The 26,144-nt window shown below is 57.2% G+C and overlaps 8 protein-coding genes across 8 annotated transcripts; 3 read left to right on the plus strand and 5 right to left on the minus strand.

The window, feature by feature from the left end:
* Position 1: 1 nt before the first annotated feature.
* On the minus strand, positions 2-2,239 carry B0I36DRAFT_260394 (transcription factor tfb2-like protein). Its single transcript, XM_046151122.1, has 2 exons — positions 1,893-2,239; positions 2-1,784 (listed from the first exon to the last, which is right to left on the minus strand). The coding sequence occupies exons 1-2, from the start codon at positions 2,017-2,019 to the stop codon at positions 337-339; spliced, it is 1,575 nt and encodes a 524-aa protein (XP_046018985.1). The 5' UTR covers positions 2,020-2,239; the 3' UTR covers positions 2-336.
* Positions 2,240-2,829: 590 nt separating this feature from the next.
* On the plus strand, positions 2,830-5,475 carry B0I36DRAFT_281570 (thiolase). The gene is made up of 8 exons (XM_046151490.1): positions 2,830-3,407; positions 3,473-3,577; positions 3,648-3,887; positions 3,947-4,093; positions 4,160-4,271; positions 4,349-4,478; positions 4,567-4,788; positions 4,849-5,475. Exons 1-8 carry the CDS (start codon positions 3,029-3,031, stop codon positions 5,071-5,073), a joined length of 1,560 nt encoding a protein of 519 aa, XP_046018986.1. The 5' UTR covers positions 2,830-3,028; the 3' UTR covers positions 5,074-5,475.
* A 534-nt stretch (positions 5,476-6,009) lies between these two features.
* Positions 6,010-7,102, plus strand: B0I36DRAFT_311771 (uncharacterized protein). The gene has a single exon (XM_046152413.1). The coding sequence runs from the start codon at positions 6,061-6,063 to the stop codon at positions 6,847-6,849; it is 789 nt and encodes a 262-aa protein (XP_046018987.1). The 5' UTR covers positions 6,010-6,060; the 3' UTR covers positions 6,850-7,102.
* A 1,660-nt stretch (positions 7,103-8,762) lies between these two features.
* On the minus strand, positions 8,763-10,124 carry B0I36DRAFT_358161 (uncharacterized protein; the record flags this gene model as incomplete). The annotated part of the gene is made up of 2 exons (XM_046157921.1): positions 8,763-9,839; positions 10,047-10,124. The coding sequence occupies 2 exons, from the start codon at positions 10,122-10,124 to the stop codon at positions 8,763-8,765; spliced, it is 1,155 nt and encodes a 384-aa protein (XP_046018988.1).
* A 7,019-nt stretch (positions 10,125-17,143) lies between these two features.
* Positions 17,144-18,197, minus strand: B0I36DRAFT_311778 (uncharacterized protein). The gene is made up of 2 exons (XM_046152414.1): positions 17,882-18,197; positions 17,144-17,805 (listed from the first exon to the last, which is right to left on the minus strand). The coding sequence occupies exon 2, from the start codon at positions 17,709-17,711 to the stop codon at positions 17,442-17,444; it is 270 nt and encodes an 89-aa protein (XP_046018989.1). The 5' UTR covers positions 17,712-17,805; positions 17,882-18,197; the 3' UTR covers positions 17,144-17,441.
* A 154-nt stretch (positions 18,198-18,351) lies between these two features.
* B0I36DRAFT_281574 (leptomycin B resistance protein pmd1) lies at positions 18,352-22,654 on the minus strand. Its single transcript, XM_046151491.1, has 2 exons — positions 21,587-22,654; positions 18,352-21,525 (listed from the first exon to the last, which is right to left on the minus strand). The coding sequence occupies exons 1-2, from the start codon at positions 22,560-22,562 to the stop codon at positions 18,470-18,472; spliced, it is 4,032 nt and encodes a 1,343-aa protein (XP_046018990.1). The 5' UTR covers positions 22,563-22,654; the 3' UTR covers positions 18,352-18,469.
* A 1,150-nt stretch (positions 22,655-23,804) lies between these two features.
* On the plus strand, positions 23,805-25,160 carry B0I36DRAFT_311782 (GNAT domain-containing protein). Its single transcript, XM_046152415.1, has one exon. The coding sequence runs from the start codon at positions 23,985-23,987 to the stop codon at positions 24,843-24,845; it is 861 nt and encodes a 286-aa protein (XP_046018991.1). The 5' UTR covers positions 23,805-23,984; the 3' UTR covers positions 24,846-25,160.
* Positions 25,161-25,345: 185 nt separating this feature from the next.
* On the minus strand, positions 25,346-25,755 carry B0I36DRAFT_311783 (uncharacterized protein). The gene has a single exon (XM_046152416.1). It carries the CDS (start codon positions 25,584-25,586, stop codon positions 25,425-25,427), a length of 162 nt encoding a protein of 53 aa, XP_046018992.1. The 5' UTR covers positions 25,587-25,755; the 3' UTR covers positions 25,346-25,424.
* Between the last annotated feature and the right edge of the window lie 389 nt (positions 25,756-26,144).

Raw genomic sequence — 26,144 nt, forward strand, 5'->3', positions numbered from 1 at the left:
AAAGTCGTGGACGAGGTCAATGTGAAGTGTGATACTTTCTTTTTTGTTTCTAAGGCCGGCATCCGGTGGATTGGTTCTCATTGAACCAAGCCTAAGGCAAGGTTGCCAGATTGTGCATACCACCGATGAGCTTTCAGCCCAGCTTGACCCTCAGGTTTCTGTCTATTTGACACTGAGAGGGATCTCACAGTCAGCCAGGAGTCTGACGACGAATCCTCTCTACGTTCGATCGGCACCGCCACCACCACCACCACCACCTGGGCAGCAGTGATTTTTTCATGCGTGAATTTTCCCTTACGTCAAAGTCCAACCCCCCATTCCCCGTTCCCTTACCACTCACGCTCCATTGGCACCGCCGCCGCCGCCGCCGCCCTGTTCCTCGGCCTTGACCTTCTTCCTGGCCTTCATGAAATCCTTAATCTGGTCAGTCTTGTTGGCAAAGAAGACGCCGCGCTTGTCGTTGCGCCAAGACACGACGCCAATGTCGTCGGCAAAGTTGCAGATCTCGAGGTAGTCCTTGTAGTTGTCAAAGTCCTTGAACAGGTAGCCCGTGGTGGTGAGCATGCGCTCCGTGTCGAGCTGCCACAGGCGGATCTGGTCGACCACGACGGGCGGGAGGAGGGGCTTGTTGTTGGTCGCCGACACGCGGTGCATCTGCTCGTGCGCGTGCGTCGCCAGGTAGCTGATGATCTGGTCGGCCGTGATGCCCATGTCGACCGCCCTCCGCACGCTGCCCCGCGTCAGGTGGCCCGAGACGAGGCCCTTGAAGCGGAACTTGAGGTCCGAGAAGAGCGCCAGGACGGCGATCTGCAGCGGCGACTGGATGTACGCGTACAGCCGGAAGTTGGTCTCGAGGATGATGGCGTTGCGGTCTTGGGACTCGCCCAGCCCGGGCGCCGGGCTGTCACCGCCGTTGGCACCCCCGCTGGCTCCGCTGCTCTTCTTGCTGCTGCTGCCGCCGCCTGCCGTGGCCGCTGCGAAGCCTGCGCTGACGGAGCGCAAGCTCGTCTCGCTGCTCGTCAGGGTCGTGGCGAGCCGGGTCGGGAAGAACTGGGACGGGTTGCCGTGGGGGATGTAGATGAGCCCAAAGTCTGCGAGATTCGGCAGGAGATCTCGCCGTGCCGGGGTCAGCGCAGCGGTGCTGTATGCCCTCCCCAGTTCCAAGGACGAGAGCAGGAAGAAGAATGACAGCATGTCGGGCCCTTCCAGGCCGATGCTGTCGGCGCCTGCCTTCTTCTTAGCATGGTCATTCGCGCGGTCGACAGCAGTGAGCCATAGCAGCAACAGTGTCCAGACTTGTGCATTCGCCTCCTGCAGCAGGAAAGTGAAGCCCTCCTGTGTGATGTTGACGCTTGCGCCGGGCTTCTGCTCCACCAGGTTTCCGTTCAACAGGAGGTCCTTGACAGACTGCTTGGGCCCTGTCGAGCCTCGACCTCCGCCGCCGGAGCCGACACTGTTGACTACGAAGTGTAATATGTCGTCCCATTTCCGCCGCGCGTATTTGTCTAGAAATGCGATGTCGATCTCGGGTGGCACCGGTTGTGTTGAGGGGACGCCGAACGAGTTGTGGTCGCCACCGCCCTCGAGGGCCAGTCGCAGGCTGTTTCGGAAGTTTGGAGAGAGGGTGATGTGATGTGGTGTGTCTCGTGATATTATGTGGAGGGTTCGTAGCGCTGATATGGCCTGATCTTTTTCTCGTTTCGCCGAGGGCCTGATCCAGATTTCGAGGTCAGAAAGTAGGAATGGCGCCGGCATGTACAGAATTGCCATGACAATCGTCTTGGCTATTGTCGCGACGAAAGAGTCAGCAGGCGTTCATGGGTTGGATGCAGGAGGAGGCTCAGAGCGTCTTGGGAGGGCCGGAATTGGTGTCTTGACGGTGGGCAGCGTACCGAGATGAGGAAGCATGCGACGGAAGATGGCGAAGACGGTGGAGGGCTGCTGGTAGAGGCGCTGGAAGGTTGTGCCCCGCAGCTGCTCGAGATACTGCGAGAGCGAGTTTGAGGCGTTGGCCGACATGGCGGCAGAGGCGACGTCGGGTCACGCGCAGCCTGGTGATGCTATATCATGGTCGAGGAAGAAAGGATGCGAGGCGGGAGGTCGCGGCACGGTCGCGGACGCCGGCGTTAGGAGACGCGGCAGTTGTGATATCCCCACAGCAAGGTTGGTGTTGCGATTTGGGCTGCCTATGTGGACATGTGTGTCGTGTGGAAGCTCGAATGGATGGCGTGAATCAGACGGAGGAAAGTGACAATGGTGAGGCTCTACATGTGCGCGCGATGACGACGAGCAAGGATTGCTCACAGCTCCAGGCAGGGCCCACTGGAGGTCCGGCTTGCATGCGCTAGACCGCTGTGCCAGGTATGCTCCACCTTTACTGTCCGGCACCTGCCTGCCCTCAGCCCAGGCCTCCCCATGAGCAACAGGCTGACGACAGCTTTGCCGAGTCCTTGACAAGGCCCCGTCGGGGTTTCTCAGGCGTGGTCTCTGAGGACAAGCGATTGTTGACTCCTGTGGTAATCAATTCGCTGAGCAAATTATGTAGTGTAAGCACGCTCGGGCAGCCGTCTCTGCCGGTTTTCGTTCCTGCTATCGCAGCCCAGCACAACCTCGGCCCATTCAGTGTAAGTGCGTTTCCCGCTGCCCTAATGCTCGACATGTTGTGATATTAGGCCTGTGGAAACATCAGTCGTTGCAGACTGCACAAGCGTCTCGCATGACCTGGAGAGCTAAGCCTAGGCAAAAAGTTGGGGAAGGCACCAGAGCAGGGATCTCGGCCTCCACCAGGCTCTGTCCATTGCGGGGAATACATCATCAACCTTGAAGGACCAGAGAACCAGACACGACGTCTGACAATCTGTCATTTCGCAAAGCTCGCGCAAGACCAAAAATTTTGCTTTTTGGTTGATAGATCATCACCTGCACATACGTCGCTGTCTCTATATAAATCAGCAGCCGACAATCTCCCCAGAGCCTCCCTCATCCATTACCTCTAAGACCTCGTTGGTGCAACTTCGTTGTGTCAGCCATGGCTGGACCTCGGCTCATCCCCATCATCGTCGGTGTGGGCGACGTCTGCAATAAGTCGCTCCAGGTCGCCGACGCCTTCGAGCCCGCCGAGCTCATGACCAGGGCCATCAATGCGGCACTCAAAGACTCTGGAATCGCCAAGCACGACTTCACAGCACAACTCGACAGCATCTCGGTGGTGCCGCCCTGGACGTGGCCCTATCCGGATCTTCCTGGGCTACTGGCGCAGAAACTGGGGTCAAGTCCTAGCCACAAGGATATTGGCAAGTATCATGGGGGAAACCAGCCAGCCCTTCTGTGCGACGAGGCTGCGCGCCGTGTTGCCACCGGCCAGGCTCGCCTCGCAGTCGTCACTGGTGGTGAAGCTTTGGCATCCCGTAAGTGGATCAGCGTATCCCAACAAAAATCAAGACTGACGCAGTTTCATGGTCTCCTTATTCAGTGGCAGCTTGTCAGAAGGCCGGCAAGTTCCCACCGCCTGGATGGGCGACTCCCGACCCGTCTTCAAGCACAATCAGTGCCAGCGATAGCTCGAGACTGGGACAGAGTCAGTTTGCACATATCCATGACCCTGTGGATTGTTGCAGCTGGAAGCTGACTTGGAGACATGGCAACAGGTATTGGCGGTCGTCATTCTGTCGGACTCCCCCTTCACGTGTACCCCATGTACGAGAACGGCTTCCGCAGCCATGAAGGGCAGACTTTTGCCGAAAACACGAGCGAGTCTGCCGATATGTACGCCGCGTTTGACGCGATAGCCTGCAAGCAGCCTTACAGCTGGCGATCCGGAGCATCGCCAAAGACTGCGAGTGACATTGGCACCCCGACACCCAAGAATCGCATGATCTGCATGCCTTGTAAGTGCTCGTGCCTAGGTCTTTGTGCACGTAGGGCATGCTGACCATAATCCTGCAAGACCCCCTGCTGATGAACGCGTTCAACACTGTCAATTTGTCCGGAGCCTGCATCTTGACCTCCACTGAACATGCACGAAAGCTTGGTATCCCCGAGGAGAAGTGGGTGTACATCTTGGGCGGCGCTGGGACAAGTGATAGCAGCCAGTGTAAGTCATGATCACAGCATGCTCTCATCCATGGCAGATAAGATTGACGCTCTCCGTGGCTCCCAGTTTGGGATCGACCCAACTACTTCTCCAGTCCTGCACTCACCCAGTCCATTGATGCTGCCCTCGAGGCCTCTGGCATCACGAAGAATGACATTGACTGTTTCGACATTTATTCGTAGGTGCACTAGGGGAGACTTGACCTCAATTCCGGCTCACGCCTGGACTAAATGATGTAGCTGACTTGTACTACAGTTGCTTTCCAATTGTGCCCAAGCTGGCATGTAAGCATCTCGGCCTGAGTGTCACACGGCCGGAGAAGCCCATCACGGTGCTCGGCGGCTTGACGTCCTTTGGCGGCGCCGGCAACAACTATTCCATGCACGTAAGTAGGGCTTGAGCAGATCGGGGGCATGAGGACCCGAGCTCCCATGCATGGAAATGGCAGACTAACAGCGCGCTACCGACTTTAGGCCATAACCGAGATGACTCGTCTGATCCGCAAGAGTGAAGTCAAGACGGGGTTGATTCTGGCCAATGGCGGCATGCTGACGTATCAACATGCTCTTTGTTTGTCCAAGGGCGCTCGCAGAGAGGCCTCCCCTTACCCGTCGAAGAATCCCCTGCCAGAGTTCAGCAAGGGTGTCATCGCTCCGCCTGTGTCGGAGAAGCCGCAAGGCCGGGCAATTATCGAGGTGCGTGCTCCAGATCTCGCCTGTCCTCGGAAGGAGCAAGGCTAACACAAAGGTCCATAGACATACACGGTCGACTTTGACCGACAGGGCAAGCCGAACCAGGGATTTATTGTTGGGCGCCTCGAGTCTGGAGACAGAGCTCGTTTTGTGGCAAATCACGGGGACGACTCAACGCTGGCCAGACTCACGGACATGACACGCGAGCCAATCGGATGCCGTGGCCTGGTCAAGCAGGGCGAGGACGGCAGGAACTTGTTTTTCGTCGACCAAGATGGCAAGCTGTGAGACAGGGCACTCGGAGTGGAAGTGTTTACGATGGGGTTGCGGATCTCATGATCCGAGGTGCCGGAGGTTGAACCACGAACCACGAGGGGAGCAGCGGGCTTGTTGCTGTCAGGCAGTATCTTGACATGAAGAATAAACAAATTCCAGCGACCTGTGACATGGTTGGCTGTCTTGTCCGCCAGGCACCAGCCCTACCAGGGGGTGCAGGTCCCCATGCAGGTCCCCGAGCGGAATCTCGAGCGGCTCCCTAGCTGGCGCCTGTTGGCGCCATTGTTTTACCACTAGAGTCCCTGTGACAACCAGAGGCCTCCGTGACGGCTCCATGCGGCAGGATACTGCCAGGCAGCCATATTCCCCTTCCGTCGGAGGACTCAATATGCGCCACCCGATACAATTGGTATGGACACAGACTTCAAGTTACCCCGATGAGAGCCATTAAATCGAGCTCAATGCCGCCCTGTGGGTTTCAAACAACAGTCCCACCACCTCTCCAAGCATCACCGCTGAACGAGTAATCACATCAAATTGGACCGCGCCATTCCCCAAGTTGACGCTCCTCATACCGGATCCCTTGCCCATCTATTCCCCCTCCCCCTCCTCTGCCTCCTCAGCACAACGCAACGCAAGTACCAGCACACAATGGCATCCCCGAGCAACGACAACCCTGCCGCGACCACTCCGGCACCCGACCCCGCCTCCGCCTCCGCTTCCGCATCCGCCACTGCTGGCACTGCCGCCGCCAAGCCGGCACCGCCCTCGGAAGAGGCGGACCCCACCTTCCGGCACTACACGCCGCAGGACGGCCTGGTCTACGCCCAGCACCGGCAGGACTACCACGCGACGCTGTACGGCTTGGTCCTCGAGCACCACGCGGCCACGGGCGGACAGTTCGGCACGCTGCTCGACGTCGGCTGCGGGCCGGGCATCGCCGCGCGGGCGCTGGCGCCGCGCTTCGAGGCGGCCTGGGGGCTCGACCCTTCCGAGGGCATGATTGGTGCTGCGAGGGAGATTGGCGGCGATACCGGCGGCACGGCAGGAGCAGCGCGACCGATCCGCTTCGAGGTCGCCGACGCCGAGGAGCTCGCCGTCGTGCCGGCCGGGAGCGTCGACCTGATCGTCTCGGCCGCCGCGGCGCACTGGTTCGACATGCCGCGCTTCTGGCGGGCCGCGGGGCGGGTGCTGAAGCCCGGCGGCACCGTGGCCCTCTGGGTCGGCGGCGCGATCCGGCCGGACGCCGACTTCCTCCCCGACCAGGTGGTCGCCGGGGAGATCCAGGCGGCCGTGGACGAGTTCGACGCCGAGGTGGACGCGTTCCTGATGCCCGGGAACCGGCTGTGCGTGGGGCTGTACCGAGACCTGGGCATGCCGTGGGATGACGGCCGCCACCCCCGGACAGACTCCAGTGCCGGTGCCGGTGCCGGTGCCGGTGAGGGTGAGGGTGGTCAAGATGCCGGCGAGGTGTTTGACAAGGAGACGTTCCGCCGGGTGGAGTGGGGCACCCAGACTCCCGGGTCTCTCCCGATGGCCGAGTTCCTGGCCAACGGCGGGCGCGAGGTCCCGCTCGACGCGCTCGAGATGGTGCTCGGCACCGCGAGCTACGTGACGCGCTGGCGCGAGGCCAACGCCCACCTCGCGGGCACCGGCGCGGACGTGGTCAAGAAGTTCCGCGCCAAGGTGCAGGCGGCGCTCGAGAGGGCCGGCCTGCCGGCGGATCGGATCAGAGGTGGGATGCTGGGAGTGCTCTTGCTGGTCAAGAAGAAGGCGACCTTGGAGTGAAGGATATCAAATGGACAATCTAGGTTGTTGGCGGTGAAAGAGCAGGGCCCCTCCCCCCTGTGGGATTTGTAATGTTTAATATTGTAACCTAGTAGCGCATGTGAGAAGCAAGATGAAAGCATGAGGTTTCATGACGGCGACAAAGATGGTGTCGAAGCTCGACCCCGTTTCCTCTGCTTTGTTAATCACGCATAGGCTTGTCATGGTCAAAGAGTGTAATACATTGGAAAACAAATATACTGGTTCAGTCAAATGTGACTAACATCGTTTATTCAACAAGCAAGATCTATCATGTTCTCGGCTCTATTGCGTATGCTTGTTCTTATCGTGATCAGATTGCCTCAGCGCCAGTTGGTTTCACACAACCCCTGTAACGCGGTCTATGTTCTTTATACCATCCCGTAGGTTGTGCTTCCTGTGTGTACAAGTCCTTGTGGTCGCATCTCTTTACAATCCCCTTTTTGTGCAGAATCCATCCAAGACCAGACTGGCCGTGTAATCGTGTACGCCGGTCTTCCTGGCTAAAAGAAAATGTAGACATTGAGCGAGGTTGAGGATATCGCAAAGCTCCGATTTCGGGCTAGGAAGGTGCTTCGACTGCCCTGGCCCACAAGGTCCCGAATAATCGTAATGTCGATGCCACTTGTGTGGAGCATTGATGAGGGTTCGCTGGTAGTGATGCCAACTGGAGGCAGGGTTGGCAGCGACCAAAGCCGAAAGCAAGTCCTTACCGTCCTTGGCGGCTCGTTGTGCAAACAACCGGTGTGGACTGAGAAACTGCAGCAGCAGCAGCAGCCAGGCCGGGATGAGCGCACGAATTTCGTACCACGTTTCGGCGTGCAGCCCGTCGTACAGAGTCGCGTACCGGACGTTGCCATCGTACAGTCTTTACGACTCGAGTCTTTCCGGTACAGCGGGTGGTTCCACAAAGACTTTTCCCTGAGCACGTGCCTACCAGAAACTCCCACGTGAAAGCTCTCCGAGGTGCTGGAACCACGGCTAGGGGTTGTCGTCAAGAATCAGGCCTGGCCGGAAGCCCGTCCTGCTGACGTGAAAAGTCTAAAATGTCGCGCCGCCGAGTGCCGGATCTCGTCAGCACGTGCTCTTGTGTGTCGCGTGTGTGAGCGTTCAAAAAGTCAAGAGCTGAGGCTGGGCTGACGAGTGCGGTCCGCACGGTGGCGTCCGCCACCCAAGATGATGACGACAGCACGTGCACGGAGACCTGCTCTACCAAATGCTGACAGCCGTCGCATTGTCTGGCGGTCGTGTAAGATTGTGGTGATCCAATCCCACCAAGACTTTCAGTGCAAATTTGCCATACTTAGCACGACGTGTCTCGTCTCGAGTGGGTTACCCGACCTGTGCGAGATGGCGAAGAAAAGCCAGTCATCAGACAAGCCCTCACGGCCACTCCATGGTCCACATCGAGGCGGCGCTCGCGACGCTCTCGGGGTGCCATCTCGGCCCGTCAGCAAAGAAGACGGCCTGCCTCGCGATGGTGTGCAGGACTTGCTTGGCCTGCATCAGGCCCACGTGGGCTCCGCCTGGCGCCACGGTGGTGCCAGGAATGCTCGCCCGCGAGTACTGCTGCAGCGGCGTCGGTGTGGGCGTGTTGGACTGGGAGGTGCTGCTGCTGTTGCTGCCGCCGCCGGCCGTGTTGTGGTTCGTGTAGCCGCCGTCGTGGCTGCTCCCGGGCAGGGCCATGGCTCCGCTCCGCAGCGCGGCCTCGAGGTCCGGAAACCCGGGCCCGAGCATGTGCCGGAGTTGTTCCTCGACGGCGAGGGCCGGGATGTAAGCGGCGGGGTCGAGACCGGCAAGCGTCGTGCTGTTGCTCATCAGGGACTCCATGGAACCCAGGGGTCCGGCCCCCACGTGGTGCTGCGGAGTGGGTGGTGTGACGGACGACATGCCGCTCATCCCGTCAAATGCGGTGCTGGCAGAGCTGCTGCTGCTCCCCATGGATCGATCTCGAAGCAGGCCCGGGGCGGATGCTGTTGGTGTTGTTGGCCGTGGTTGGCGAGGTGGTGTTGTGAAGGTGCCTCGCCTGGTCGCACCGAGGCGGCTCGCTGCTTGCGAAAGGCTAGGCGCCGGTACAGGTGATCCTTTACAACTGCCGTGGACTGGGGGTTTGTGGCATCAATATGGAAGAGGTTGTAGACTGTGCCCAGCGTCTCTGGGGAGTGGGCAGGGTATGACGTGTCGAGCGTCCTCAGTACCTGCCACGCGTAGCCCAGCGTGGCCCAGTATACCTGACCTGCGATCGTATAGGCTCTGGGCCCAAGATATGGCATGATGTCCTCGGGCGCCTGGGCCTGGAGTATCGCGGTGGCGTGTTCTTGGCGCGGTGGACTGCTCCGAGAGGGCAGATACGGCTGTATCGACTGGTCAAACGGCATCATGTCAGGACTCTTTCCCCTGGGAGGGATCTCTGCGTAACCCTGCGAGTAGACAGTTGAGAAGCTGGGCGCATGCGCCGGGCGCAGCCCATTGATGGGTGCCGCATTCATGTGAGCCACGGGCGGCGCGAAGAGATCCGCGTGGCTGTTCACGTAGCCCTGGTTGTGTGAAGGGTCGAATCCATACAGACTGTTGCTGCCCAGGCCAGGCTGTGAAGTGTCAATGTGAGGCGACCTCAGCTCGAGCGGCGCAGGCCATGCCGAAGCGCCCTGGCCAAGCGGAGGATACGAGCTGCTGAGAGGCTGGGCAGAAGACGGCCGAGGGCTTTGTGTTGTCACACTGCCGTGCTCAAAGTCGTCGTCGGCCTGTTGCGCCGGTGAGCTTTCATGGGCTGCGCCACTGGGGTTAAGCTCTGCGATCCGGCAGGCTTCCGTAATGGCGTCCTTGAGCTCCCTCTGGCTCCTGTACGCCGCCGTGCTTATGGTTGAGATGGCATCTTTGAGTTTCGCATTCTCGTCCTTGAGAATGCGGATCATGTCAATCTGGCGCTGACGAAACGCTCGTTGGGCAAGCTTGCCGCGTTCTCGACGGACCTGGGAACAGTGGCCACATCATGGCGGTCGTTAGCCTTGGTGCAGACAATACCACGGCCGGTACAATCTGTGTCGATCAATCAAAGCGAGCACGGATACACACCGACGACATTTCAAGATGTAGTCGGGGTACCTTGGGTAGATGTTGGACGAAGACGGGTGGGTAGTAGCCAGGGGTGTGTCAAGATGTGTGCAAAGACGACATACCGAGATCTCATCGGAAGCAGGTTCCGTGGCTCCACTGGTGCTGCCTCGAGTTTCGGACCCGTGTCCGCCGTCAGGCATTGTTGTCCCCCGCCTCCGGCTCGAGGCTGTTGGTGCTGTTGGACGCCTCGACGTCTTGGGGGTGGTTCCGTTGCTGCTGGTAATGATTGTCTTCTCGTCGAAACCGCCCACCGACCCTCCATCGAAGCTGTCTTGGGAGTCACTTGGGGGGGAAATGGGGTAGGCAAGCTTGCTGTGCGCAGAAAGAGAGCTAAAAAGGCTGTCTGAGGCCCGGTGCTGTAGTGCCGGCATGGGGGAATGGGCAGCAAGGGAAAATGGGGTCGGGGCGCTGGTCTGTCGGCTCGCTGGCTGGTAGATAGAGCCGGGAGATCGTCATTCCCCGTGGGCGGCAGACGGTGGATCTTGGCGAAGAGGAAAGCACGACGGCGTGCTGCTTGTCTTGTCTAGTATTTCGGTGCCCTGTGCCACGGGTGCGTTTTTTCTCAGCACGGCGATGGTTCTGGGTCGGGGGATGGCTCTGTGATAAAAGCTGCGGCGTGGTCTGACCTCTTGACCCGACTATCACCAATAGGTATGTCTGGCTGCCGGGAGTCTCGACAGGGGTCCGCTTGTAGAAGAAGCTGTCGTATGCGGAATCCTGGCGCCGGCCCCGCATGGGTAGATCTGGCGTGTGCCTTTATCCGTGTCTCGTTGCCCGAATCGTCGTCCAAGTTACTTCATCATGGGGGCCCACCTGCCGTTCGGTCAATTACCACAAGCCAGAACGAATGCTGGTGTGGCTCGAACCTAATCCCAAGCGTGGTATTGACAACGGCTGGCCGTGCTGCGTTCGCAGGGACTGGCTCATAAACACCCCCCCGAGGCACAAGAGGGATCATGGGAGTGGCAGCGGGCTATTTTCAGGACCTTGTCAAAAGATCGGGGGGTCATGCCGCACACGAGGAGCAGCATAAGGGACCCCAGGACGAGTGGATAGACGCAAGGAGGGGCTTACTCATGTCATGGATGGCCCGTGACAAGGCAGAACGGTCGCCTATGGCCTCCATGTTCCCGAGAAACTGGGACGGCGCTGACGCCATCGCGTAACGGTGCCGGCAAAGGGAGGGTGGGCACGGCTGCGGTGGCCACCCGCTCCTCGCAGTCCGCGAGGGAGACAATACCCCTGATTAGCCACTGACGATGCCAAAGAAAGTTTGGCTGGAATTCGTGGCAGCCTTTGGCCTAATTATTTGGAATATGCCCGGGCTGCTGAGGGTTGCAATCCTGCCCTGCAGCTATGTCAGGGCTCGAGAGTCAGGCAGAGCATATTTCAAGCCACGGCTTCTTCGCGCTGGAGCGGCCGGTCTCAAAGTCGACCCCCGAGTGTGGCTTTAGTGCTGAGCACAAGGGCCTCCTCAATAGCGCTAAGCCTCGTACCGCGCGCCCAATGTGGCAAATGATGCCGAACCGCATACAATCAGGCAGGTCCGGGATTGAACACGAGAAATGTCCGTCATTGAGCACGCGAGAGCATTCCCCGATCTTGATTTGCTGTCGTGGTGGTTTTCCTTCTCTTCAAACTCTACGAATCCGGTTGTCCTCGCCGCGTCAGTACGCGCAAAATTAGCTCATATCAATCCTGAGATGCCTCATGGAGGGGGCGGAAATGAGCTGATTAACGAGCTCCCGTTACAGAATGGCCCTTTTTCCGAACAGAGCATCTCTCGCGGAGGATCGGTGATGTGGTTGCGTTTCGCATTGATTGGCGATCGGGCCCAGTGCTGTCAACCATCACAAGGGGCTCTATAGGAACACCTTCCTGTCAGCCCTAACGGAGCTTTTTACTTCAGCAACTTGCAGATATCCTAGTCACTTCGGCTCGGAGGATTACGTCTGTGGTAACTAAAATCGGCTAACGGCTCTTCGTAATACAGTTGCGACCGAGTGCAGCTCATTCTATATCATTTGTTGGAGCCTGGGCCTTCGAAGGCAGCGTTTGGATTTCCAACAACCAAGACAAGAGTGCGCTTCGAGAAGCAACGAAGGCAAGTAGCGTGCTTTCTCGTACTGGTAGGGGTTTCAGGCGTCGTCTCGGTCCGATACACAAGACACCAGAGAGTCACCCCATGGAAACTTCCGTGCCGCCACCAGTAGCTAGGCAATTTACATTATTGCGTTTTGGGCAATTCCTGGCGGAGTGCTCTTTGTTACCAGCAAGAATGGCATGCACACCAAGGAGGATTCGTCAAAGCTTTTTCGAGACGCTGGCGAGCTTGCATCGAGGCGTTGGCCAGCTGGATATACCCTTATGCAGCATGGGAGCTCCCGCAGACTCCCCTGACATTGTGGTATGTCACTATTGAGAGTCGCCCAGTACTATTGACGCTGGCGCTCCCCACACTAACCTTGAGCAGGTAATGCCCCAGGGGGCCGGCCAATGGTGGCGCCTGCGCAAGGAAGCTTCTCACGAGGTTAGCCCCTGTCACATACAGCCAAGACAACAAATCCTATCTGAACACGCCGGAACGACCGCGAACAGATCCACGTGCGATTTTTTGGCTGGGGATCATGCGGTCATGGTATCTTTGAACTGCGGAGGCGCGGACTCTTAGCTCGCTCTCGACGGAACCACTGCCGTGCAAATCCAGCCTGCTGGAATCATTTGTGGCGCAGACAGCAGTGCCCCTCTCACCTCGACTAGCCGTGTTGATACAAGCCTGCCGTGCCGGTGCCCGAGCTCGGATTACCGGACGAGGTTCCAGGCTCGTTCTTCCCACTTTTCCTCAAGGTTGTGAAGCGCTATGATCTACGCCATCCCTGAGCGCTCTAACCTGGACAAGGGGGATGTCCTCGTAACCACCGTGACCGCTGTGACCACTGCCCAAGAACGAGCGCCCCAGCACAGAATTGCAGGGTAATTGCAGTTCATCCTTTGCGTGAAGCTTAATACCCGCCGGTCCTTTCCCCCACAATGCCCAGGAATCGGCGATTGTTGTGTGGCTCGTTTCTGCTGCCCACACGAGTGGTGTTCGAGAGGGACCCTGTCGCCCTGAATCGTGAGATCTAGATACACCGCTTGCGGACTTGCATTCTACCGCCACCCTATCTATGTGGTACTTGGACATTGCCGTTTGGCATTGGACAGCTTGGCAGGTCACGGAGACATGGCTGTTCCACGCTCCGCCGCGTGGTGTGGCTCCAGCCTTGGCCTGAAAGGCGCACTGCAGCCAGTCACATCATGTCCCAAATACTTGGTTTTCCATGGCCAAAAGGGAATAGGCCATGATTTGGCGCCTTTGGTTTTTGCGCATGCATCGGAGGGCGCATCACCAGGGGAGGCTTGAGGCCGCAGTGATCGCCGAATGCAGCCTAACAAGGGAGAATGCTCACAACCCTGGGACCTTGCTGCATCAGGAGGTCAGGAACGATTGCCGTTGGCAGGTCAGGGAGCCGCTCAGGTTCAAAGCGGGAGTGTGGTGTCGTTAATGCCCGCTAGTGAGCCTTGAGGGTAACAACGAACTGGCAGGCTCTCGGGAATTCCCTTGTGGGCACCTGCGACTGGCAGACCCAGCAGGAAGCCCAGCCGCTGGCCAGGTGATCGACGTCATGGAAGCCACATGGCCAAGCAGTCTGCGAGGCGGGCACGGAGAAGATTCCAACCGCAGATGTCCTTCTGGGGTGGTGTGGAACCAGTTCCGCGGAGCTTCGTCGATGTCGGCCCACGGGCATTCCACAGGCATACGCACGGACCGACACCATGCTGCTATGGAAGAGAAACGACCATAGCCCGTGACCAGCTAGCCGTACATCAAAAACCCTCATATGTGTGCGGACACGTCTCCGGCGGAAATCCTGACCGCGAAGGTTCTCCAGATAGAGACAGCCACGAAGAACGGTACGCACTCTCATGCACACGTGGACGGACGCACCAGCACTGTTGTGGCTCTTTTGCTAGGGAAACGGACCGTTGACCGCACAGAGGGTCTCCATCTGGCAAGCAATCTTTTGCCCAAGGGGGCTGGCACTATTAGCGATGCTAGAGATCCTCGCCTTGCCTCTTTCAGGCGCTTTAGCCCCTTGGGCCGGCACATGTTCGTTTGGGCCAGCCCACTTAGGCGCCGGTCCAGATCGTCCTGGCCAAACCTTGTTCACCTGAATCAGAGACATTCGTGCCCGTGCGGCACTGCTTCCCCTGCGCTTCTCTGCTTTGGACTACCGAGGGCGGCCACATGGCCTGGTGAGGAGCCGGTACGGAGAAGGGAAGTGTCGTCCACGCCAAGAACCGGCGCAAGTTCCCATGCAACTGCCGGGAGGGTGGCTTCCAACGATCTTTGTACCCTTTCCCATAGAGCCAACGGCTGCATACGTGTTGCAATTGCCGACTCGCTCTGGCTTGCGGGTATTGCGGATAAGCGACCAACCAACCAGCTGTGGAGGGTGCTGCCGAGAATCACCTTCGTCACTCACCCCTGGCTCTGGAGAGACTATACTCGTCGCCCTCTGCCGCGCCTTGTCGCCCCCATCCCCTACCCCCTTGAACCGCCTCCATCTGCGTTCCTGCCCGACCGTCTGAAAGAATGGCGCCGTCTAGAAAGCTTCCAGGGCCTTCTGCGCCCGGGCTAGCGGCAGCGCTAAAACACTCTCGGCAGCAATTCCGTGTCGATGCAGGAGCCTTGTTACGCCCTGTAATGATGCCCACTTTCCGGCCCGTTAAGCGCACCCTTCGTTCCATAACTGGCCCACACACTTTGCACTCGACTTCACGCCGATGCACATTCATGGGTCAGGGGTGGGATGGGGAGGAGCATTCTCCAGGCGTTCGTTTTCACATCTTTGCGGGGCAATACAATGGTGGTCTAACGACTATAGCTGTGTTCACTGGCTTTGCACGACGATAGCCCCTGCGCCAGGTGCGTCAAAATGCCAACCCCTAATTGCATGTCTCGTGCCTTGGGGCTTGAGTATTTATCCGACAATTTCACCGGGGCACTTTCTCGTTTGCCTATCGAGGATGCTAGGCAGCGAGTCGAAATCACCCCTCCCCAGCTCCCGGCACCACCCGATGCAAGGAGGCCACTACACGTTGGACGAAAGCTTAATCCAAGCCACTGTTTCTTCCCTGCCTACGTAAGCGGATACCAGTGCATATTGCAGCTCCATGTTGGTTGGACCTCAGATGAGGTGACACTACGTCAGTGCGCGAGAAACCATGCATCTCGGAGGGGGGGCTGGAACGCGTTCTATAGCGCACTTTGCCGCGGAAAAGGTTGTCCTGCCGGCGGCTGCGACGTCGTATGACTTTCTTCAGATTCGCCAATGACGCCACAGGGGTCCATGTGTGAGCTTGCCAGATCCTGGCTCAATATTGCAATCAAGGGAGGCGCAGGGGTTTCGCTGAATTCGGCCGAGCGACCGTTTGATGGTGGTCGAGTAGGGCCCTACTCCCACTCTAATCCACCTGGCTGTACCTTTGCTTGAGCATGGTCACTATCATTGGCTACATTTTTGTATTGTGATAGAAAGCCCGCAGGTGGCAAAAGTGTCGACGCCAAAATCAGACTGGAATGTTTACATGTACAAATTAATTTGACAGTCACTTATGTTACTCTGTTTACACAGTACGTACATCGCCAATCCGTGAGACTCCTGATTGCTGCCTGACTGCCTGTCTGCCTGCCTGCCTGCCTGCCTGCCAGTCGCAAGTGCGTCGTCATCACCTTTGTAGCGGCTCCAAAGACCATTCTTCCGAACGTCTGCCTTGTCACGCAGGCGAATGGTGTATCGCACATGCGGCACCAAGCCCCATTCCTTGCAAACGGTCCCGTCACCAGTTCCCAGGAATGCCACTCACGGAAGGTCGATGATACTCTCGCCGGCCCTGGGCTCTGGAACTGGCTGGAAAGCTGGGATTGAGTCTTGTCGGATACTTGGGCTGCCTCTTCGGGTCGTGGATGAGGTCTCGCTTGGCTCTGTATACACGGGGATTCATGCGCCTTGATGGCTTGATGAGTCATGGGATCATTACTGGCGGTCGTTGGAGCGAGACAGCTTCTGAACGGTGGGTTGACGGACGATGCTGCTCTCAGTAGCTGCAATGCTATGCTTCGAGTGTTCGGCGGTCTTGTTGGTGCTGCAAGTATCCATATCATTGGTGAGGACGGGTTCCTTAAGATACTGATTAGATTAGAGCTCTCGGGCTTTGTCTTCTTAGCAGTCTTTGCACCATCCCTGACGGGATTCGAAGCCTCCATTGCTTTTTCTGCTACTTCCTCGCGGCGCTTACCGTTATACTTCTTGATCCAGGCTGTACGGGTGGCCGCAATCCCTTTATTGGAGCAACGGAGCACATGGGCATACATAGAATCTGCATTCGTGGTTTATTTCTTGTTACTTGTGGGGTATATGTGGTTGTTATGTGGGAGTTGGTAATCCGCCACGACCAAAACCACGAATGGATAGTGGTCTGGCTATGGCGGCTTGATATTTTGCCCGATGACCCCGCTTTGACATTTCAATTCCAATACCTGGTCTTGACTCGTAAAGCCAATAGTTGATTGCTATTGTGTGAATATATTTGCAAATGCTTGGGGTGTGCAAATCTATCCCGCGAATGTGAGATGACGTATCTCTGCGGTCCTCGGTAAGTTTTGTACTCTGAGTTGTGTTGCTTTCTGAACTTTCTGCTCTCTGCGTGATGTTACTATCAACGACGAAGGCGATTTCCGTGAATCGAGGACCATCTCCAACTACTTTCCCTCTGTCTCGAGCACTGGCTCTACCTTTCAAGTGGGCCATATTCTTCTTACAACTAATGGGAAGCTCTATGTAGACACCCTTACAGCACTGTCGAGGATCTTATAGTCGAGTATTATACGATGGAAGACATGAGTGACTATAAGCGTCCTAGGACCAGAGGACCTTTGTGCTTGTCCTCGAAATTGGCTTGAACCTAGGCATCGACTTCGGATTAGGTTTGACTACACCGCTACTGTTCACCACGTGTATCATGTCGACGTTTCGAAGAAATCCGCAACACTAGAGTCCATTGTGTTTAGGATGTACCGGAGATATCACATGCCACGCTTTCCAAACAAAGCCGTGTACCGGATCCAAAGCCATATTCTGTACAAAGATGGGGGTGCTCAATGGATGTAACAGTGTTCATGTCGTTTGTCCAGGTTTCGCACGAATAGATAATTCCACGCCACAATTGGTATATTTCTGCACATTCACGGAGGCAGAAACGGGAATATTAGAGGATTTTGATCAAAATCGACATTGAAAACGATTAGACAAACAACAAGCCCATGTCACTCCCAGACCCTTCCAAGGCCGGTCAAGGTAAGCCAGATTTCCATCATCCCCCCCGGACAACGCTCCCGCATCAGGACAGGGCCCTTATCGCTTCCACTGGCCCGCGTTCTCGACGCCCTTGCTCACGCTCGTCGCGCCGTCCTGCACGCCGTTGCCCAGCGCGCTGATGGCGTCGCCCACGGGCTTGCCCGCGCTGCCCGTCGTGCTAGTGATGGTCTCGCCGACGCCCCGGCCCGCGGCTCCCGTCACGTTGCCGACGGTCCTGCCCACGCCGCCGACCGCGTTGCCCAGCGTGCTCGTGACGAACTTGGCGGCGCCGGTGACGCCCTGGTTCTGAGAGTTGTCGAGAGGCATTTTTGCTTTTGGTTTTTCCCTCGTGTGATGTGTGCACTTGTGCTTTTTGTGGTTGTTCTACAGGGAGTGGTGTTTTGAGTTTCTGCTAGGTGTGCTGGTAGCTTGGTGGGTTAGTCGTTATGCTATGCTAGGCGGGCCAGGCCGGCGCCAGGAGCTCGGGCACAACTCACAACCTCGCCTTTTCAGTTGTGTGACTGTGTGATAGTAAATTTGCTGGGGAATTTGTGACTTCTGTTAGCTGCAATGAGGGTTCTTTATATGCCCGTCCCCCAATGCCATGTAAGCACAGCACACATAGTCCGAGAGCTGTGCTCACCAATAACTCTGGACCTTGTGACGTCATCGGGGTCTCGCCCTGACACCACTCCCATCCTTCGGCGACGTCACTCAGCCACACCCCTCACGCCGAAATCAGGGTCAAGCCATACGCTCTCCAATGGATGAATGGCGGTGCAACCCTCTCCACACAAAGGTTAGAGTGCCTATAGCAGGGCGTGATATAGCTCGCAATCATGTTTCGGCACAGCTTGGCGGGCCGTACATATTGCGATCTGGTTGCCTCACATTTACAGCAGACGTACCGAATGTGTTTCCAAAGGACACGTGAAAACAACTCGAGGCTCCGTGATTGACAGATCGGATTGGGACCTTTTAATCGATTGTATTATCTCAAGGTCCATGAGAGATGTAGCAGTAACACGCCATCCCAACAACATGTGCATAATCCACATGTGTCAGGGCCCTTAGCTCAAGACTCATCACTGCAGCATCTGCTGCAACGCGTTGACCCTGTACGACTCGCTGCGCTCCATCAGGTCCCGGTGGCTGCCCTTATCCAGCACCTTGCCGTCCTCGATCATGAAGATGAGGTCGGCCTTCTGCACGGTGTGCAGGCGATGCGTAATGGCCACCACGGTGATGCCCCTCGCAATCCGCTCCAGTCCGACCTGCAGCGCCTTCTCGCTCTCTGCATCGAGGGCACTGGTGCTCTCATCCAGAAGCAGGAGGCCCGGCTTGCGCACCAGAGCGCGAGCGATCGCCAAGCGCTGACGTTGCCCTCCAGACAGACGCATGCCGTTAGGTCCGCACTCGGTGTCGTAGCCCTGCGGCAGGGCAGCAATGGTGTCGTGGATGTTGGCAGTCTTGCACGCCTCCTCAATCTCTTCGTCAGTAGCATCATGTCCTGGTCGGGCGCCCAGGCCTACATTGAAGCGGATGCTGCCGCTGAACAGCGCGCTGTCCTGAGGGACCACGGCGATGTCGTCTCTGTACGCGGTGTTGCCGTCGCCCCGGCGCGTGGAGATATTGAGTCCGTTGATCTCGATTGATCCGCTTGAAGGAAGATACAGTCGCTGCATCAGGCCCATAACGGTGGACTTGCCAGCACCTGACGGTCCAACGAGCCCAACAAACTGGCCGGCAGACACGTTGAACGACATGCCCTGCAGGATCTTGTGCTGGGGCCTTGAGGGGTAGGCAAAGTGAACGTCGCGGAATGCGATGTTGAGTCCCACGCTCTTGCCGGCGCTGATTGTGTCCTTAGCTGTGGTCTTCATGGCTTCAACGTCTTGGCGTAGTTTCCCGCTCTCGCGCTTCTCCTCGCCATCCTTGCCAATCTGGATGATGTGCGGCAGCTTGATGTCATCCACACCACCCTCGTTACCCATATTGATCAAGCTCATGGCTCTCGTGGCGGCCCCTTGTGCACGGGAGAACTCGGGCGCCAGTGTGAACATGTAACCCCAGAGCTGGGCGCTCACCAGCATCGAGACCTGCACCACGAAGAACTGTGTCTGCGTGTACTCGCCCTTCATGATGAGCTGAGAGCCCCACCAGTACGACAGCGCGTATATGAAGAAGCCCGTGCTGTTCGAAATGCTCAGATAGATGCAAGTATGCAAGCCTTGCTTGATCATGTCGGTTCTGGGGGACTTCAGCGCCCGACGGTAGTCCTCGACCACCTGGTCTTCGAGAGAGAAACTGGCGATTGTCTTGATCTGGTTAACGGCCTCGACAGTGATGCCAATGGCCTTGACGTATGCCGTATGGCTCTTCTCCATATAGCTATGCGTTGCACGAAGCTGCAACGCGCCTGCGAGGAGAAGAATGGGCACCATGGACAGACAAACCAAAGCAATCTTCCAAGCGTAGGCGTGCGCAACGATGATAGCAACCAGGAAGTTGACTAGGACGGACAGGATCGTGGCAATAATGCTGCCACTAAATGCTGCCAGAGCAGCACCGTCTTTGGTAATGTAGCCCAGAAGGACTGCGGGATTGCGCCCCTCGGAATTGTGCCACTCGACAGGTTGCTCGACCAGCTTCTTGAAGTTGAGCACTCGAATCCGGTAGACAAGATCCTCGGACACACGCCCGAAGGCGGTCCAGCTGCCGACGTTCGCGAAGAACTCGACAACAGCAAGCATGAACATCAGCCCTCCATAGAAGAAACCCAACTGAGTGACCTCGGCAGCGGTAGACACACAGGCACTGAGAGAGCTCACAGTGTAGCCGAAGATGAGGCCCATGGCGGTGTAAGTGCAGCCAACGATAAATACAGCTGGCAGGGCAACTGCCAACCACTTGTAGTTAGGTCTGATCAGCTTGTGCATGCCAGCAGAAACGATTCCCTTCGGCAGTTCTTGACCAACGCTAACCGATGCTGTCTTCATCTCTGGCGTTTCCTCCTCGGGCAATGTAGCGACATCCCCTTTCTCCTCCGTGGTCGGACCTGCAAGACTATCCTTCTCGATATCACGGCTCAAGGATCCGATCTCGCTATTGGCCAGGGATGAGGACTCGGAAAATTCGCCGGAATCAATGCCCTGCAGGTTGACAAGGCGCGCAAATGCACCGCCCTGTTCTAGTAGCGCATCATATGTGCCCTCTTCCACCACAGATCCTTCATGGAAGACGACGATCTTGTCTGCATGTTTGATCGTGGACAGGCGGTGTGCGATTGAGATGACGGTGCGGCCAATGGCAACACGGTCGATGGCCGCCTGAATACGCTTCTCAGAAGCTTGGTCGAGGGATGCACTGGCCTCATCGAGGACCAGGATCTTGGGGTCGCGGATGAGTGCTCGGGCCAGGGCGATGCGCTGGCGCTGGCCACCGCTAACGAGCTTGCCTGCAGTTCCCACTTGAGTGCTGTAGCCGTGATCAAGACCGGTAATGAAAGCCAGATCGGCAAGCTCGCTAGCATGCTTGACCAACTCCGCAATCTTGGCGATCAGGCCTCCTCGCCGAGCGGCCTCCTCCATGATATCTTTGCCAGCGTCTGCGACCAATTGCTCAAGATCAGGACTGCCAACAATGTTTCGGAGGTCTTGGTGCTCTGGGTGAGGCGAGTTGACCAGGCCGATGGCTATATTCTCAAAGATCGACCGGTCGAGCAGCGCTGCTTCCTGCTGCACCAAACTCAGGAAGCCTCGCACGTTGCGGACGTTGAGAGCGGTGATGTCAGACCCATCCATGAGGATCGTACCACTGCTTGGGTTGTACAGTCGATCTAGCAGGGCAGCCACCGTCGACTTGCCACTTCCTGACTGACCGACTATAGCAGTGTGCTTGCCGGCTTCCAGAATCAGACTGACATTCTTCAGTGCTGGCTGGTCAGGTCTCGAAGGGTAAGCAAAGCCGACATTACGGAATTCGACAGTGCCTGGAGTCTCCCAGCTGAGCTTGTTGCCGTCTTCTGTCACTCCATCAATGGCCGATACGTGCTGCATGTCCTCGCAGAGCCGATCATATGCTGCGGATGCAGCGCCGAAAATCGGGAAAAGGGGTGCGAGACCACCCATGATGATGCAAGCTGATGTCTATTGTTAGTCCAAACGCGGGAATATGAAGGACATGATGAGAACACTACGCACCATCAACCATGAGGAACACGACCGTGTACACTTGACCAACCGTCGCATCGCCATTGCCATTGATGGCATCTGCAACGATCCGACTGCCCTGCCAGTAGGCCAAGGCGTTGGAGCTGTAGGCAATAAAGTAGAGCAAACCAGCTTGCCCGCCAGCCACGATAGCCTTGTTGATGCCAAACTTGCGAGCGAGGGCAATCTGCTTCGCAAACTTTTGTTCGAGTCGAGGTCCGGCGCCAAAGGATTGGACAATGGGGATATTGTTCAAGGCCTCGGAGGCGATCGAGCTTGCCACTCCAAACGCGGCAGTGCTCTTGGCATTATACTTTTTGAAAAAGTAGCTGCCAGCCAATGTAAGCGCGAGGAACGCCGGCAGCAAAGAGATGAGGATGCCGGCAAGGACCGCGTGCTTGATGAAGGCGACAATGTAGGCTGTGGTGAAGAAGCTTACTTGGCCCAACAGTCTTCCGACCTTCTCGTTCGTCCCCGAGTCTATTGCGGCAAAGTCGTCGTTAAGGCGGGCGCTGACCTGACCAGCATGCTTGTCGTCGAAGAAACTGGGCTCTTGCCGCAGCAAGGCGCGGAAGTAGCGGTCGCGCAATCGCTGTGTCAGACGCTGAGCCTGTATGTTCCAACACACCGAGTAGACGTAGATGAGGACGAATTGAGCGGCAGCTATGTAGCAGATCTTGATGACGGTCTGGTTGATGACATCTTCGTACTCGTAGGGGTTTGCGTTGCCTGTCTCGGCAATGCACGTGGCACCGTTGAGGTTGTCGACAAGCTGGCCGAAGAGAATCACTAGGAGCGGGAAAGGAACACCAGCTGCTATTGCTGCGAGCGTACCGACGACAATGATGGTGATGTCGAACCAGCCAGGGTGGGTGAGGAGGATAAGCCTGAAGAAGCTAAGGAAGGGGCGCTTCTTGCTGTCTTTGGCGCTATTGGCGACCAGCGGGACAGGATTGCTCGCAGCCATGACGACAGCAGGCAAGGACGGTGTCGACTTGCTTGTGCTGCTGGGTTTTGTCGTCAGTGATCAAGAGACTGAGGGGAGGTGATTGTGGCCTCATTGCCCGCTGCGAGCATGGAAGAGGAGAGAGGGAGGAAGAACAGGAGGCAGCATGGTGCCAACAATGTAACGGCGTCTCTGCAGGATCGGCGTCGGCACTTGCCAGGCGGCCGGCGACGAAATGACCCGATGTCGGGTGCTGATCCCTGAAGATCTGATAAAAGTTTTGCTGCCAGGAGGATCAGATAACTCATTATAGTGGGGCCCCGCAATTGCCCAATACAGTTCAGCTTGCACGGTGCCCGCGAGGTTGTTTTGCCTCTTGGAAGAGTGAGATCTGCATTCACGGATATTGGATGTAGCGCTTCAAAAACAGACCTTTTGAGTTTGCTGGACTTGAGATGCTGAGGGAGGTTCCCGTCAGGTGTCTGTGAAAGGCACGGAGGCATAAAGCGCACAGAGAACACCTGGCGGATACGCTATAGGTATCGCGACAAAGGGACCGCAAAGTCCTCGGCCGGACATGGTGCCTCTTTTCTCTGCAGTGCGCGTGGCTGATTTCTTCAGTTGTGCCATGACTGCCACAACCTTCTAGCAGATTGATTCTTTGGAGCTGTCCGGACGCACTCCTGTTGGATGGCCAGGGATCCCCACTTCACAAAGGCCAGCGACAGAATGGCACTAGAGCCTGAATGAGAGATGCATTTGCCAATGTCCGCGGATCCTGGGCCTGTCTATAGCCGAAGCAAACTCTGAAATTGAAAATGCAGTTCGCACGTCCGGAACGTGGAACTCGAAAGTGTCTCCAAATAGTTATGTGAAAGCCACAATTACATGCGAAGCCATCCTATGGACAGAATGGACGCCAAGAAGCGAAGCAAACCTCCAAGAAGGCCTCAACAAGTTCGGCACCTGGAAGACGAGAACAGGAGGCATGTGGTCTTTATGCGCGCTCGGAGATTTTCCGTATCGGCGAGGAAAGCGAACCTCCCGGCACCCGTCCGAGCTGGCTTGCGAGGCGCATACGCAATGCATGCAGGGTCCCCGACGCTGCCCCTCTTCTGCAGCTTAGGTGCCCGAGACGGGCCACCGCCGACATGCTATCGCGTGACTCATCCGACGCAATCAGGCACTACTAGCTGACGGAATGGGTTCAAGGCAGTCAAACGATTGCGAGACGTTGTCGACCTGCCATAAGCAGTAACGCTGTGTTTCCTAAGTAGATCCTCCCCAATGACTCAATCATCCCAATCAATTTGCAAACTTCCCCAGAGCGGTCAATTCTTTCCGTCCTGCAATTAACCAGAGAAACATCTCCCTGGTATAGTCGCGGTCAATAGCCGCTTTGAGAAGACGACGTTATAGCACTTGTCCTCAGATACATGCACGATGGCAGCAAACGCAAAACAACCCGCCGTCATCACCACGGTATCGGGCTTCGACCCTACGCCCCCGGCCCTACAGCCAGCAAGCACCACCACCACCACCACTGCTCCCCTTCCTGTAACTCCTCCACAGCGCAAGGTCAAAGTCAGGACAACGCTCCCCTTCTCGCCGCTGCCACCCCTGGCCACCCGGCAGCCCCTTGAGACCGAGCGCCTCAGGCTGGTCCCCATCACGCAGGACCTGCTGCCCGACTACCACTGGATCCGCACGCAGCCCGAGTACATGGTCAACTCGCGCCAGGGCCGGCCGGACCGGGACCTGGCCGAGACGCAGAAGTGGATGGACCGGTTCGTCCCGCCGGGCGACCAGCACACGTACACCTTTGCCATCAAGATGAAGAAGGAGCCTTCTGCGGCGGCGGCGGCGGCCGAGGGTGAGGAGGCGGCCTTTGAGAGCAGAGCGATTGGCATGATGGGGATCGTCCGCATGAACCGCGGGACCGGGTGGCCGGAGATCGGCTACGGGATCAACAACACGCATCATGGCAGGGGGTACGCGACGGAGCTCCTGCGCGAGGTGCTCAAGTTCTGGTGGTCCCTCCCGAGAGAGGAGGTCGTCGTCGAGATGGATGCCAAGTACGTGTTTGGGACGGCGGAGGATGGTGATGGTGGGCATGCAGCAGACAAGGCAGACGGTATTGTCGTGGACATGCCGGAGCGGGTCATGGCGATTGCCGACGTCACCAACCTGCCGAGCCTTAGGGTGATGGAGAAGGTCGGCTTCACACAGTTTGCGAGTTTCGTCTTTGAGGATGATGATCCGCCGTTGCCGGTGGTTGCGTCTTGGCTTCTCCGGCCGGCCTGAGCTCTACGTCTAGCGGTCTGCGTCCCTTGCCCAGGGGGGAGGGGGATAACAGCATCCCGAGAGACTATTTCCAAGCAAGACATCGAGGCGCACATAATCAGCCAAGCAAGCTCACCGCTCTCGCTTGTCACGTCAGAAGTATAGACAAAAAGAGTACTCTGAGTGGCACGAGGAGATGTAGCTGGGGAGTTTCAAGGTTTCTGCATACGTTTCGATGTCTAACAGAAGTGCTATCAGCTGGAAACACCCTTTGGGACCAATATACTGCCAGTAGTCCAATCACAAGTTCCTAGGTCTCGACCCACGAAACCGATCTGGGACATGTGATACTCTATGTGAACCTGCCTTTTATCTGTTATGCCAGCGATCTGAGATCATCCTGCCGACTGTGGTCATCAATACCAGGAGACCCCAGTAGTCCAGGTCCTAACCTTGAAGAAATGATCACATACTTCCAAGGTTACTTTGCAAGTACCTAAGTAGCCATGAATTGGCACAGTGCTGATAGTTGATGAAGCCAAGTGGGGACGCTTAGACACGGACGAACTAACCGGCAGCCTCGGCATCCGGAGCTGTCTGTCACAATTCCGGACACTCCACAGTGTGGCTCGTGGCGGTACGTGGACAGTCTCCAGCATCGCGGCGCATAACTTGAGGTGTTTCGAGTACTTGTCGGCGCATAGAACCCAAAAGCCCCGAACCTTGGAAAATATCTCCATGCGAGCCGTCAACGGCGACCATGCGGCGGTACAAGAAAATCGTGGCCGGCTCACAGTGGTCTTGCTTGTGGCTGTCAGCCTCCTGGCCGTGGCCGTGCTGCAGACCTAAGCGCAGCGCGTACCCGAGGCCCGGCCCCTGGATTTGACAGGCCAGGCTTGTAGGGTCCACAAAAAGGGTCCCCAGCTCAACACCAAGCAGAGGATCAATTGTACGCAGCAAAAACCATCATGGACGCTAGCATAAAAGAACAAACAATCCCCACAGAACAGCCAGTTGCCAGTGTACCAAAACACCACACTGACTTGGCTTCATCCCACTTGCCCCTTACTCACAGCCCAACTTTCTCACCATTGCCTCTCCCGGGACTTTCTGGAAGGCGCCGCCTCCACAAGGACTGGGCCACTTTTGCTCTCTGCCTCCCGAGGGTAATTTGGCACGTGCATGAAGCCGAGCATTACATAAGCACAACCACGTTGCTGTCCAGCCCACGCTGAGTCATCATCAGCATCTCAATCGCCCTTCACCACGTCGGTGCACATCTACAGCGCGTGCCGGCGACGAGCATGGCCTTGATGATGG

Source organism: Microdochium trichocladiopsis, assembly GCF_020744255.1.
Source record: "Microdochium trichocladiopsis strain MPI-CAGE-CH-0230 chromosome Unknown B0I36scaffold_1, whole genome shotgun sequence".
Classification (NCBI taxonomy): Eukaryota; Fungi; Ascomycota; class Sordariomycetes; order Xylariales; family Microdochiaceae; genus Microdochium; species Microdochium trichocladiopsis.

Coding starts and splice junctions, on each gene's coding strand:
- B0I36DRAFT_260394 (XM_046151122.1), bottom strand. CDS start 2,019: ATGTCGGCCAACGCCTCAAACTCGCTCTCGCAGTATCTCGAGCAGCTG. Junction 1,785..1,892: donor TCGCATGCTTCCTCATCTCG/GTACGCTGCCCA, acceptor TCGCGACAATAG/CCAAGACGATTGTCATGGCA.
- B0I36DRAFT_281570 (XM_046151490.1), top strand. CDS start 3,029: ATGGCTGGACCTCGGCTCATCCCCATCATCGTCGGTGTGGGCGACGTC. Junction 3,408..3,472: donor TGGTGAAGCTTTGGCATCCC/GTAAGTGGATCA, acceptor CTCCTTATTCAG/TGGCAGCTTGTCAGAAGGCC. Junction 3,578..3,647: donor TAGCTCGAGACTGGGACAGA/GTCAGTTTGCAC, acceptor ACATGGCAACAG/GTATTGGCGGTCGTCATTCT.
- B0I36DRAFT_311771 (XM_046152413.1), top strand. CDS start 6,061: ATGATTGGTGCTGCGAGGGAGATTGGCGGCGATACCGGCGGCACGGCA.
- B0I36DRAFT_311778 (XM_046152414.1), bottom strand. CDS start 17,711: ATGCCTCTCGACAACTCTCAGAACCAGGGCGTCACCGGCGCCGCCAAG.
- B0I36DRAFT_281574 (XM_046151491.1), bottom strand. CDS start 22,562: ATGGCTGCGAGCAATCCTGTCCCGCTGGTCGCCAATAGCGCCAAAGAC. Junction 21,526..21,586: donor CGTGTTCCTCATGGTTGATG/GTGCGTAGTGTT, acceptor AATAGACATCAG/CTTGCATCATCATGGGTGGT.
- B0I36DRAFT_311782 (XM_046152415.1), top strand. CDS start 23,985: ATGGCAGCAAACGCAAAACAACCCGCCGTCATCACCACGGTATCGGGC.
- B0I36DRAFT_311783 (XM_046152416.1), bottom strand. CDS start 25,586: ATGGTCGCCGTTGACGGCTCGCATGGAGATATTTTCCAAGGTTCGGGG.